Raw genomic sequence first — 15180 nt, forward strand, 5'->3', positions numbered from 1 at the left:
AATAGTCATTTTCCTTTATGGTTGTGGCCTCTTAGTTGATTGCCCATGGATTAGTTGATAGCTCCAAATCCAGAGGTATACAGGCAGCACAAATTGTATTCAGTGGGTTATGAAAAAATAAAATACATAATAGGAAGTGGAATAGAGTTGTGAATTAAGAGGAAAGGGATGGAGCATGGAGTAGAGGAAAGAGTTTGTAGCGAATATGATGGAAAACATTGTGTGCCTGCATGAAATCCTTAAATCATAAAATATTATATCTAATGTTTAAATCTAGAGCTGTGCAATATCTCATTGTCAATCCCTAGATATGCAAAACAAAAGCAAACAAACAAACGAAGTCCTTCTATTTCTAATTACCTGGGTTCTTTTTCCTGGTCATTCACTTACTTAGAAATATCTCAACTCCCCAGGGGGGAGACATGCAGGTCATTTCCACTGGTGGATACCTTATGAATCTGATGAGAATCCAGATAAAATTCCTGGCATGCACACTAGGGTACATCTGCTCTTAAATGTACACCCTTTTCCATACCATCTTTCTCAATGTCTTTATTGCATGACATATAGAAATGCCAATGAAAACGATCGAACTAGAAAATATTTTATTAAAGTCATAAAGTGTTAGTTTGCATTACCTTTCAATCAAGAATAATGGTGACACAAGTCAGTTTTTATGATCTCTGTCTAGGTCAGTTCCCATGGTGCTCCATGGAAACTCTGCAGCACCTTAAAGGCCAGTCCAATGTGTGGCAACAGACTGGGGGTCGACAGAAACTGCACCCCAGTAATAGACTGCCTGTCTTCATACAGAGAAGCAACACAGAAAACTTTGTGTACAGTAAGCTGTGAAAATGTAACTGTGAGATCAACTGACAAAGCAGAAAAGTGTCCTGCTAAATTCCTGAGGTATGTGAGAAATTACTAGTCGTAGTGAGATGGCATGAACTATACAGTTCATAACACTTTGTTGAAATCGTTTTTCCTTTTCCACAAAGGTTTAATCAAATTCCTTTCATTTTGTTTGTTTTTCAAAGTCTCACTATGTAGCCGTCACTAGCTTCAAACTCATGATCCTGCTTCAGCCTCTCAAGTGCTCATACTGTATACATATGTTAAATGTATTTATTGCTGTACTGCTGTCTTCAGGAATAATCATAATGTTGTTAAAAAATCTAGGACCATTCCAGAATTTACAAAAGTACAAACCAGTGTGAAGAAATGTCAAAATAGCCAAGTTTCCACAGAAATGGCCCCAATGTCGAGTTTGGAATTTAAGAGAGACATTTGACTTCAAATAAACTTACGTTTTGATTTACCTATCACAGAACAATTCACAATTTCTTACATATATGCACATACATAATCAGGGAAAACTTTCAGAGCGTAATAAAGTAAGTTTAGGGAATATTGATGAGTAAAAGAAAAGCTGGGCATTTTGACACACATCTGTAAACTCAGCACATGGAGGCAGAGTCAGGGGAATCATAGGAAAAGGTCAATCTGGTCTACAACATGAGCTCTACACCAATCATTGTTACATGGGGAGGCTCCTTCACAAAAGCAATCCAGCAGACAATAAGACAAACAAACCAACGCAGTAATAGCCATTTTTTTAAAATTTAAATTCTTATAAGTCATTTTAGGAATAATTAAACGAAAGAAACCAAAAGTATTAATGTATACAGGAATATGCAGCCTTGTAATATTATTCCCCTCACACATGGTCTATCTTACCTCTACTACCAGTTGCTGGAGAGAAGGAGAGGCCACTGGATGCAGGCTGGAGTTGCCCCGGATGGGACTCTGGAGGCTGATGTAAGCCACAGCATTTTTTTGTAGAATTTTCGCAAAATCCTAAAATAAAAAAATTGAAAAGTTATACCATTACTGCAATTAAAATAGCAGATTCTTCTTTATTAAGGTGACAAACATAGTGAGGTCAAATTATAACCTTTTTCAGAAACATGTTGTAAAATATTGTGCCGTGTTAAAGATAATCCTTCCTTTGCATGTAAACTCTCTTTCCACTCTTGCTTTATTCATTTAAGCAGAATGAACCAACTGTTAAAGTATCACTTTGTGAGATAATCATTTTAACAGGAAAAGACTTGGAGGGTTAGATTAATGTTGGGTTGAATTAGAGAACCCTGAGTGGGAATTTTCTTCAATGACAGTGCCTAATGTTATAGTCACTGAATTAGAGGCCAACACTGGTGTGCTTCCCTGGATAGTGTTGACAGACTGTCCCTGTGAAGAAGTCAGCTAATTTTGCACAAATAAAATCTTATTTTAAGGAATATTAGACAATTCAGAACTGTGAACCTGAAGATATTATCTTATAAAACTGTCATGAATACTGTGTGCACTAAAGCTAGGGGCAATTCAATGGTGGGGTTTTGCATGTATGACCCCTGTCCTGAATGCTGAAGCTTGTTGACACCACACTGTGAGGAGAAAGAGCACAGTGTCTTGTATCCATGGCTTATCTGCCTAATGATGTTGGAAATGTATCTACAAATTTGTCAGAGAAATGATTAATTATTTAAAAGTAATTCATCTTTTATAAAAACACACTGGTAATTAAAAACTTGAGTAATTTCTCATATAATATGGTAAAAATGTCTACTATTACTTAAATTCTATGAAAAATGTTCTTTAAACACATGATCACAGACATGTTTATCTGTTAATGTGATTTTCATGAGCACTGCAGAAGACAGACAACCATATACTTACTTGAGGAATCTAGTCTTAGACAGGTCTTATGTTAAAATAACAAGTCTATCATTGAAGAGATCTGAACTTCAATTTCCTTACTCTGAAATCTGTAATATCTCCAGAGAAGCATGTGAAAATATTCTTCGCAGAAGGAATGGTAGTTTATAGGAGCTGGTTTTAGGACATGCTATAATTTCCCTCTAGGATCAGCATCAGTACTGAGTCAATTCTGTATTACTTGCATGGCTACAAACATGAATTACAAATTTATTGAGCAATGTCACTGAATCCTGTAAACTTCAACTTGGTTTCCAGGGGTTCCTATGCAAAAAAAATTATAACGGGCAAGATGGTACTCAAACAAAGCTTTTTCTTGCTCACCTCCACTTGACCTCAGTACGAAAGTAAGTATTTCAATCTTGGAAGGCACAAATTGCATAAGAATAAACAGAATAAGCAACTAAGGGTCTAAACTTCCTTTCAAATGGATAGTGGTGATATGTTCTTGTGGGATACATAGATGTAGTCTATTATATGAAAAATTACAATTATTAGTCAATAGTGGCCTCTCAATATCCTTGATCATTTTCATTACTTTTGTCTTTTTCCATTTACTCATCTAAGAGGTCAGAAGGTAACTAAATGTGTAAATTTGCTCAGATTTACACACACACACACACACACACACACACACACACACACACACACACAATTTAATTGAAATGGAGTTATATCACATTTCCCCTTCCATTCCTCTCTCCCAGGTAATTTTATTCCAAGTCCTCCCTTAACCTTATTCTATCTTATGTTTATAGCATATTTTTCTTTATAATTGACATACAAATACACATACATGTATAAATATATACATACAACCTCTTGATTCTATTTTTATCATTTATGTGTATTCAAATAAGTTTTCTATTCTTTTGGACCAGAGCAGTTTTTATATTTATCTCCTTAGGGAAATTATAAAGTTGTGAAAGAGAACAACAGATTCACAAAATAATTAAAATTAATTTGTATTTTATGTGTCACAGAATATTTACGTCATTAGAAAAATTGCTCCCATACATGCAAATACATGTTTCTTTAATTTTCATCTGACATGTCAATGCTTTCAAGGAATTTTTGCAGTACAATTCTCTATGAACTTGAATTTAAGCTATTTAAGTTAGGAAATAATGTGAGAAAAACTATTCTGTGAATGTGGTCTATGCATGATTATTAATCGAATATTAAAATAAATTGATTGTGAAAGTTGTAAACATAATCAAAGCTGTTTAAAAACACCTTTAAAGACATTTCCTTAGTGTGTCATTGATGATGAGCTTCGTGGTCTCAATATACAAGCACAGTATTTGAGGGCCAGTGTCTTGTTCTTCCTGCTGCCTGTGGATACAGATGTAGAAACCTAAGCTCCTTCTCCTGTGTGCCTGTGTGCCACTATGCTTCTTGCTGTGATAATAATGGACTAAACCACTGAACTGTACACCAGCCACAATTAAATCTTTTCTTTTATGAAAAACAGACATTTTCTTAACACTTACTAGAAAACTGAATTGTTTTATTGTTTTGTAATTATTTACTTAAAACAGCACATATCCATTAACATGCACAAAATTGTTTTAAATTGTACTTATCTTGAAATTATGAAATAAACTTTAAAACTTGGTTACTGTTTTTCAGCCTGAATTTTAAGAAAGTTCTCAAAGCAATAGATTTTCTTCACTTGAAGAGTTCTTTTTGAATAGAACCACTCACCAATCCCTTGCAGGAATTGAAATAGTCACCTGAACTTCCTTAGTCTTGTTGAATTTACATACATGGACATTTTCTCAGCTGTAAGACTGTTTACCCTTGAAAAAGAACATACGGTTTTTGTTTTGTTTTGTTTTTGCATAGATTTTTTTATTGACTCTGTGTGAGTGCCTGCATCTATGTTCCTACCCCATGAGTATGCATGCTGTCCTCTAGGACTACAGGATGGCATCAGATTCCCAGGAACTGGAGATATAGGTAGATGTGGTTTGCCAGGTAAGTATTGTGAACAAATCCAGTCCTCTGCAAAAGCAGCAAGTTCTTGTAACCACTGGGCAATCTTTCCAACTACATTATTTTGTTTTCTAACCCTTATTCACATTTTCTTTAATCTTACTAGGCATTTTATCTTTCTTTAGGATCTAAAATGAACTGTCCCAATAAATTCCTATTAACTTTGGTTTTTTTTTGCCACAAAGTGAAGACAGTGAACAAATGGTGTCCTGTTAAAAACTACATTCTTTTTTCTATGCATTTGCTTTGAATCTCTTTTCCAGTAATTATAAAATTACCTAAAATATGTGAAAGTTTTGCAGTGTTCACAATCTTGTTAGTATAGCATTAGTTATTGGTTGCCACATTCCACTTGAGTATTGTGTCTTTGCAACACACAGACAGACAAAGAGTGTTTCAATTCAAATAACGCAATTGTTTACTAACATATCCCAATGCTGGATGAAGATTCAAGTTCTTGATGGAAGGTAGATATAAAGGCAGGGAAGCTGGGGAAGAGAGATAGGACTGAAGGAGTAGAAGGAAGAAAGGTAGGTCAACAATTAATATTTTAATGAAATTTCTCATTGCATAGATAAAATCAGTGTCATGCTAATGAGGTTTGCTATTGTTTGATAATACTATTGTTTGGTAAATATAGAAAATCAGTAATGGTGTGTATAAACATGACTACCATGTTTCAATTGCCTAAAATGTTATCTCCTAAGTAGAAGTATGATGATGAAGTAAACATTATTGCAATTGATTTGCAGGTATTGCCTTACAGCAACGGAGTGACTCTCCTTTTAGAGCACTTTTGACAAGATCATTAGTTTCTTTGTCTTCAATAAGTACTAGCTAATAATATATGGAATATGAAAGACAGAGGAAAAAAGAACTGTAATTAATGAATTTATTTCACCTCTCCCCATTCATAGGAGCCAATATTGCCCCAAGTTGTTCCACCCCATGAACAGAAAACAATAGTACGTTCAGGCATCCATCCTTTCTTCACTTTTAACATCAAGGCTTGGATAAAGGTTGTGATTATTGCAGTACTGCTGGCCCATTCTTGTCCATTATAATGGTTTCCAGCATGGTGGTTGCTGCCAACTATAATATACCGGTCTGAAAATAGAAAGAAATAAGAGCCATTTAAAAAAATGTAAATCTCAACAATAAACTTAATGACATTTACATAATCCTATTGCATAAGTAAGTAATAATCGAGCCAAATTGTTCTGTTAATTAATATCACTTTAGCATTTTCCACCCTCTGCCTTGATTCACACATCTGGGTTTATCAACGCAGAAGCAGCTGCTAAAGCCAATTATGCATCCAAAGCTTAGATACTTATTACTGTACTCTGCAACACAAATTTTAATTAATGAAGTATACAGATATACCACAATTAATGTCTTATCTAACATTTGCTAGCATCACGGTGGGAAGTGCACAGTAAACTATGTATTTTGCTTGGTAAATAGCAATGTGCTATTAATTCATCTGAAAAAGAAGTGAGTTAGGAGCTATGTATGTTAAAAATATTCCAGTCATGTATAGACTTTGTTAAAAAGTAGTCTTTTAGGGATATATTTATAGTTTCAATTTATGCTTCTAACCTCTCTCCATTCTCCGAAAGAAAATAAAATTCACCAAAATCAAGCCATGACCACTACTACTGATATAATTTAACTTTTTACATATTTTATGTCATGTGGCCACAAACAGTTCATTAGATGCTCCTGTAGAACACTTGCCATGATTTATGGATATGGTCCTTTCAGTGTGCTTCAGTAGCTGTTCTCATTGTTAAAACAGGATCAAAATATAGCTCCAGATATTTCTCATGTCCTTTTTTTTCCCAGTGCATGTTATTCATGATAATGACGAAGGTCAGTTTAATTGACCAAGTAACTCTATGTTATGTAAAGAGCAATCTCATAATTGTTTTATTATGAGATGTTCCATGTAACTATCCAGGCAGAGGTCAGCAAGACGGTACAGTAATTATAAGTATCTGTTGTCAAGAGATGACTTCAGTTTCATTCTGGGACCCACATTGTAAAAAGGAAAGACATGACACAGGAAAATTGTCTTTTGACTTCCATATTCAATCAGTGGTACCCCACCCCAGGAATATACACAAGAATAGTATCTGGCATAAAGTAGGCCCTGGATTGACATGGAATAAATGAAGTATCCCTTGACTACATCAGGACAAAGACAGCTATAAGAATTATAATGGTATAAACTCATCTATTTTTTTGTTTGTTTGTTTGTTTTTGTTTTTCGAGACAGGATTTCTCTGTGCAGCCTTGGCTGTGATGGACTCGATTTGTAGCCCAGGCTGGCCTTGAACTGACAGCAATTCACCTGCCTCTGCCTCCTGAGTGCTGGGATTAAAGGTGTGTGACACCACCCGGCTATTATTTAAATTTTTTAAAATTTTATTTTATTAATTTATTCATATTACATCTCAATGGTTATCCCATCCCTTGTATCCTCCCACTCCTCCCTCCCTCCCATTTTCCCCTTATTCCCCTCCCCTATGACTGTGACTGAGGGGGACTTCCTCTCCCTGTATATGCTCATAGGGTATCAAGTCTCTTCTTAGTAGATTACTATCCTTTCTTTGAGTGCCAACAGGTCTCCCCATTTAGGGGAGGGGGTCAAAGGTGAGGCACACAGAGTATGTGTGAAAGTCAGACCCCACTCTCCACTCAACTGTGGAGAATGTCCTGTCCATTAAATTTTTGGTATTGACCTGGAACCGGTGATGAATTTAATCTTTAAGCATTTTCTTAAGATATCTATCTGTATGTCTGTTTAATCTATCTATCTATCTATCTATCTATCTATCTATCTATCTATCACTTACATATAATCTATCTATATCTACCTATTTATATATCTATCTTCTATGTTTTCATCATCTATGTATATCTTTTATCTATCCACTACATCTATCTATATATCACTTATCTATAATCTATCTCTATCTACCTATTTATATATCTATCAGCTATTTATTTATCACCTATATACTTTCTTTTATTTATCCATCTAAATCTATCTATATATCTATCTATTGATATAAGACTATATGCAACATTATATTGTCATATATCCAAACATTAAATGCTTAGATAATTATTTTCACTCATCTCCCAGAAATATTTGAAAGATCTGTTTGAGATGGACTGTATCCTGAATAAATTAACAATTAATGTCTGTTTCTCCGTTTTAGAATTTGTAATTTAAAAAATCTTATGAATAAGCAACCTTTTAAATTTTTCAACACAGACTCAAATTTAGCAATATTTGGTAATTTTTTCATGCAAAACTTTTTTTTGTCAGATTTACATCCTTTAGCATGAATTCAGTATACATTTATACAACTGTGTTTTCTGTAATGAGTTATAAATTGGACAGTGATAATAAATATTTTCACATTTTGATTGGACTTGCTTATCATAAAAGCCACATAAGTGGGTGAAGTGCAAGCATGCGGATTTCTAAGTTCATTTGTTTCTGCATCTAAGGATGCTGTGTTGACAGGTTGTACAATAAGAATACCACATTGTACTACGAAGAATAAATATACTGCATGAAAATTTTAAGAGTTGACTGTTACTGAATAGGAAGGAAGTAAAACTTGATTTCTAAATTCTCTGGGTCAGCAATAAGGTCAATTTAACTAGTTCCATGGGGAAGAGTAATTCTCCAAGGAGAAATTGAGTAAGTGTCACAGTCATATCCACAGAAGTGGTCTGAATGGAATGACGCTGTAGTGGGACTCTGCAGATGGGGGATTGGCTGAGCAATTAAAAGTCCTTAGCCCACCACCCTGATTATCTGGGATCTATTTCTTGGACCTGTGATGGAATGAGAGTACTGACTCTCAAAAGTCCTCTGCCGCTCATACACACATCATGGCCCTGCTTTGCTCACAATTTCCCTCACACATATACACAATAAATAAAAGTTCAATAAAATAAAATAGCTGCAAACTCTGTATATGAAATAATTTGCAATCCAGCCTCATGATGAATTAGAATATACTGACATGAATCTGTTTTTAAAGGGCATAAAACCTCTATTAATTCTTTTTTATTTTTTACATATACATTTATATTATTACACATATATACAATAAATTACCTACAGCAAGAACCATGAAACAATCAGGATTTATATAATATTTCATTTATAGTATTTTGGCTATTTGTATTTGGCAACCTTGAGGAGAACAGAATTTTGGTCATACCAAGACAGGAAAGATGTTCTCTTCAAGGTTGAAAAATCTGTTAATTGATATATGTACCAGATATGTTTTTTATTCTTAATAATTAGACTGAAGATTCTATCAGCAATTCAGAAGAAGGTGTAAGTTATTTAACATCTAACTAGATAATAATTTCTTTAAAAGACATTTGAAATCTAAAAATATGGAGGCATTGGGCAGAACTACGATGGACAAGATTTTCAGATTGGGATGGAGCTTAACATTAGAAGGTTTTGTTTTGAGACCAAAACTTGATTTGTATGCAAAACAGCATCATTAAAACCTATGATATATTCTTTAAAACTATATTTCATTACATGAAAAATTTTATAGTATCATGGTAAGACAAAAAATAATGTCTTTTCATTTCCAAAACAATTTAACACAAACTCTATCTCCTGGCTCCTTTCCCTGACTTTTACAATACTCTGCCTACTAGTGTATATTTTTATAAGGTAGTGTAGGAAAGACATAGTTCAAGAATTCAATACCAATCCAATCTTTTAGTCATCTAAACCTCTAGTTACATATAAAGTAGGATATTGAACTCCATTTTGAAATTACAAAGAAACAGAATATTTTGGTTGTTACATATGAACTGTGAACTAGATTATAACTACTTAACCCTACATACCTGGTGAGGTCACACCTTTTAGATATCCAACAACATTCGACACTGTTTTAAATTTTGTGACTGTCTGCACTTGCAAACTGACAGTTCTTTTTTCTGTAAAAGAAGAAATTAAAAACACTTATATATAATTACTATTGTATATTCTTTCAAACATTAGAAATTGCTTACCCAGTCTCATCAGCAAAATAATTCTACAAGATTCAATTTTCTCAGATAGAAGAGAACACCCTTCAACTATACAAGATTCCTAGTAGAGGGAGGTGAACAGAAAACCAACCACAAAAACTTTGACTAAAAATATACCCTGTCTACAAGATTTTCAGGGATAAAGATAGAGAAAATAGAGCAGAGACTGAGGGAATGTCCAGCTAATGCCTGGACCTACCCAAGACTAACCCCTTGTGATAGAGCCAACCCCTGACACTATTAACGACACTCTGCTAAGCATGCAGAAAGGAGCCTAGCAGAGTTTTACTCTGAGAGGCTCCACCCAGCAGTGTTTTGAAACAGAAGCTAGGACTCACAGTTAAATGTTGGGCAATGTGTAGGGAGTCATATGGAAAAGTTAGGGAAAGGAGAAAATGACTTGGAGGTAAAGTGAACACCACAAATGGGCCAACAGAGCCACCTAACCAGGGACCAAAGGGGCTTGCTGAAACTGAAGCACAAGCCAAGGGCCAGGGACCAAGACCATGCATAGATTGGACCTAGGGACCATACAGAGACTGAGCCAATGGGCAGCTCATGCTTCATGTATATACTCTAGTAATGGAAGTGGAGGCTGTGTCTGATATAGGCTGTGATGCCAGCTTTTTATCACTACTTCCTGGTGGGACTTTCTGGCCAGGCCACAGAGAAAGAGAACAGGCATGATCCTGATGAGATGGAAGGATGGAGAAGAAGGGAGAGTGACAGTGGGAGGAGAAGAAGGATGGGATGTGACCAGGATGTAAAGTGAATTTAAAAAATCAGAAAAAAAAAGCTTTAAAATACTTTTCTCGGATAACTAAAGTCACACTTTTTTTGTTGACAAACATTAACAATTTTTTAGGAGACTCTATTTTAGGTGTTTGTTATGCTATGATGAGGATGACACAACTGAAGCCTCCTGCTTCCTGCTTCTGAAAACAGTGAAGACAGTGAAAGATAATATATTCCTGTCTTCATAACAGGATGAGACAACATGTATTTTCTCTGTGAGACTCACTATTAGATTATATTAACATTTGAACACTACATATAAAATAATTTACAAAGTAGCATACCTAAAACTTATCTTCATATAATGCATAGGTTGTACAATAAACCCCTACTAATTTATCTACTTCTTTTTAATTTAAAAATACTTATGTGTATTGATGTTTTCCATGCATGTGTTTTTGTGTACCTTGTGTTTGTACTACCCATGGAGGCCTAAATGGGCATTGAATTGCTAGGGACTGGAGTTTATAATTTTGGGATGGTACTCCCTTGGGCCTGGCTCAACAAGCAAAGGAAATTGCTGCCTAGACTAATGATCTGAGTTCCATACCTGGGACGCACATGGTGGAGAAGAGAACTGATTTTAGGAAATTATCCTATCACCTTCCTACATGTTCCATGGTTCTTATGTTCCCTTTCAATAAATAAATAAGTGCAATAAAACTTTTAACATAGCCGGGCATGGTTGGAGGCAGAGGCAAGTGGATCTCTATGAGTTCAAGGCTAGCATGCTCTACAAAGTGAGTCCAGGACATCCAGGGATACACAGAGAAAGGCTTTCTTGAAACAGGCAAAATAAACAAACAAACAAAAACACTTTTTTGGTTTAATTCGAAACACCAAGATTGAATTTTTAGGTTGATATCTTTGATTTAGGTGTTGGACCATGGAAAGTAACTTGTTACTATGTAGTTTGTTGAACAGTTTGTCTTACTGAAGCTGCTATCATATAGGTTTGTGAAATATATGGTTTTATTTTTAGCTTTTCTGTGTATCTTGTTTTAACCTCTATGCTAGTGTTTTAATGACTATGCTTCTGTGCCACCATATCATCACCATCCAATTACTTTGGATTGCCACTGTCATATGAACTCTAATGATCACTTTTTAACTTCCTTGGAAACATTTTTTCTTTGGAATTCATTAGTGTTGCAAGGCACCCATAGATCTATCTGAAGAAATGATATTCACACTTTAGTCACAACATAGGTGCCTTAATATCTGTTAACAAAATTTCATATTGTCTCTTTGAGATTTTTGTACAAATAACACTAAATTTATTTTTATGGTTTTATACCTATATCACCAAACACATTTCTAAAAATTTTTATTGCAGATAAGAACACTATTTAATTTTATACCTTTTATTTATAAGGAAGTATCTTATTAATCTTCAATATGTCATAGTACTTGATCCGTGGACTTCTTAATTTGGTAGTTTGAAGAAAGACAATTTATTCTGCTCTTGATTCTTTTATGCGTGAATTTCTGTGCACAGGAGCATACACACCTGTTTATGCACATGTGCAAAACAGAGCTTGACAACAGATCAACATGGTTTCATTCTGTTTTCCTATTTATAGATTTTCATTTGTATGTGTCTGAGGCCTCTTTGTCTTTTTCTGTGTGTGTGTGCACGCGCGTGTGTGCTTATGCATGTGCACACACTTGTCCATATCTGAAATTGGAGGACTGATGTTGATATCAGGAATTTTCCTTGATCATCATCTATCTTACTCATTGAGGCAGAGTCTCTCAGTTGACCCCATAGCTATATGATATGGCTACTTTCATCAGCCATATTTTGTGTGGATTCCAAGAGCTGGAATAACTGGTAAGCAAATATGCCCAATTAGCTTTTACTTGGATTCTAGGACTACAAGCTCCATTCTTCAAACTCATGTGGCAAATTTTTGATCTTGGATCACCTTTCTAAGCCTCCTTTAATAGATGAGCCATCTTCCCAGCCTCACTTTACTCTTAGACAAGGTCTCTTCATTAACCTGAAGCTCACCACTTGACTAGAAAGACTGAAAAGCAAGACTCAAGGAGTCCTTCTGTCTATGACTCCAAAAGTATATCACAGATGCTACCCACTGAGCCATCTCCCAGACAAATTTGTTTCCTGCCAGATAGATATTATTTTGTCATGTAGCAGACAGACAGGAATAGGGCAAAACCTGTATTCTTTTATCCTTGCTTTTCATTATCAATTTAGGCAGAATGTTTTTAGCATTTTATCTTTTAAAACATTCTTGATATATGTTTCTGGGAAATGCCTTTTATCAAATTAAGAAATTTTCTTCCATTCTTATTTTGCAAAGAGGTTTTCCCATAAGCAGATGTTGAGTCATCTATGGAGTTCACCAGAAGCTTTTTATTTTACAGTATTTACAGATGTGTGTGTGTTTCTGGAATCAGCTGTTTTGTCAAGACATGTCCTATACTTGGTGATATTTGCCCACCAAAATGTACATATACTCATGTAAGTATTTATTTGGTAACTTTTTGTCTCCTTTGTTCTAGAGTACCTTTGATATCTGGATTATACAAACTTTTTAATATTTTAGGGGTTTCATATTTCTCTTCAGATTGTAAAAAATATTTAAAAATGGGTAACATCCCTTTTCAAAAAAGGTAAGATTAAAATATGAAATATGCCCTTTACTTTTCCTTACTATTCTATCAAATATATATTAGTCCTCTCAAATCTTACCTGAATATACTGTTTATATTAATAAAATTTTTATTTTGATGCTTGGCTCATTGCTTTTTAATCTTAATAAGAGTACAGAATTTCCATGTAGTTGTAATATGTCAATGTTTATATTAATAGTCGTGATATTTTTCATACATCTTTTAACATTGCTATTAATTTTTTCTCAATACATATATTGCTTTGAATTATTTTTAATAATCACTATTCTTTTGACATCCATTTCTAACACAACAATAGATATTACATAAGGTCTCTATGGTACTGATATTTGGTATTATGTGAGAATTGTTCATTGACCTATAGCTTACTCTAGATGATAAAGTATAAAACATTTTAGAAACATTCAGTATAAATCAATACACTATTTAATGGCTTCAGCTTTCTGTACAAATTTCCAGTGTTATTTTGAAATCATTAGCAGGCACTGCCACATGTGGGTTTGTTGTAAGGTTTTTGGTGTTAGATTATGGATTCTTATGGCCTTATAGCAACATTTTTACTACTGAGCTATCTCTCTACTCCCCAAAATATTGTAAATTTCTGATGAATTAATTCTGTATGTGTAGATGCCTTTTTCTAACAATCAATCTTGCCTTTGGTCTTTATTCCTCTGGTGAGTTTTCCTATGACTACTGTTCCTGCTATGAAGAATAGCTGGGCCTAAGCAACTGCTCTTTGCTCTTGCAGTTTCTTGATAGTAACTACAGCAGATGAACCATCAGAACATTAATTTACCCAATCATCACAGAGTCAGGCCAAACACTGAGAAGCATTGCTTTAATCACACTATAATCTTTCAACTAACAGAATAATTTCTTTAAGGACCACCATGCAAAGAAGAGATCCAAAGAATGAAATAGCAACATAGCGAAAGGAACATTTGTGTCATGTATTTATATTCTCATATATGCATATCCAGATACATATTAATGTATTAATCCATAACTATATTTGAAAACACACATAAGCAGTCTATTTTATTTCAATCAAATGATGCCCTGATCATGCCTTAAGTTTTAGTAACACTTCTGTAAAATTTTTAATAAGCTGATAGCCTAAAGGCCCACTTAACCACTGCTGCCAGAACAAAAGTAAGCAACTCAGTGCCAAGGCAAAGTGCCCACTCATAGAAGCAACAACAGACATCCTGTACTTTGAACAAAGAATAATTTAGCTGTCTGCAACACACTTTAGTAGAAATTGGGAAAAACAACAAAAATATCCCCAAAGGGAAAAGAGCTTAGAAAATTATGAAACACATGGGGCTGTTCAAATATAAAAATATTACTTAGAACCATTAACACAGCACAAGTGATACAAAAAGAATACATAGGGTGCATGTAATGACTGCACTCAGACCACATGTACAGTACTGCAAGGAGAAAGTGATTACCGAGCAGGACAGAAATCAGGTTAGTCAGGCCTCTCTATGCCTTCTGGGCTAAAGCTCTATTGCAAAGAGATTTCAACAAACTTTATTTCTCTGGTCTTTATTTTATCCTCCAAATCTCCAGAGATTGTCCTATTAAAACCCAAGGATATTTTCTCTTCCTAGAACAGCATCTAATAACATGGAATGCCTTGATACTGGACCTGCCTCCTGAAATGGAAGAAAATGAAGGTATTTTAGAATAGTTTGTAACACCTGGAAAAATTGACTCAGTCAACTGACTCAGTATGATGTAGAATGAGTCCTGATCTTACGCTGTGTCCTCCCATAAATCATGAGAGAGTAAAATGCTAAATAGAAGGCAACAAGTACTGAGGCATGCTGTATACATTCAAAATGAAGTAAAGATGAT

The 15180-nt window shown here is 34.6% G+C and overlaps 1 protein-coding gene across 6 annotated transcripts in view; it reads right to left on the bottom strand.

The window, feature by feature from the left end:
* Positions 1-15180, bottom strand: part of NAALADL2 (N-acetylated alpha-linked acidic dipeptidase like 2) — a 1351869-nt gene that overhangs the window by 348986 nt on the left and 987703 nt on the right. For all 6 annotated transcript variants that reach the window (XM_084769006.1, XM_084769005.1, XM_084769007.1 and 3 more), the window contains 3 exons: positions 9679-9771; positions 5678-5883; positions 1738-1857 (listed from right to left, as the gene is read on the bottom strand). In XM_084769006.1, the coding sequence (XP_084625132.1) occupies positions 1738-1857; positions 5678-5883; positions 9679-9771 (419 nt within the window). The remainder of the gene's footprint in view (positions 1-1737; positions 1858-5677; positions 5884-9678; positions 9772-15180) is intronic.

Source organism: Acomys minous (assembly GCF_964271855.1).
Source record: "Acomys minous genome assembly, chromosome: 19".
NCBI lineage: Eukaryota > Metazoa > Chordata > Mammalia > Rodentia > Muridae > Acomys > Acomys minous.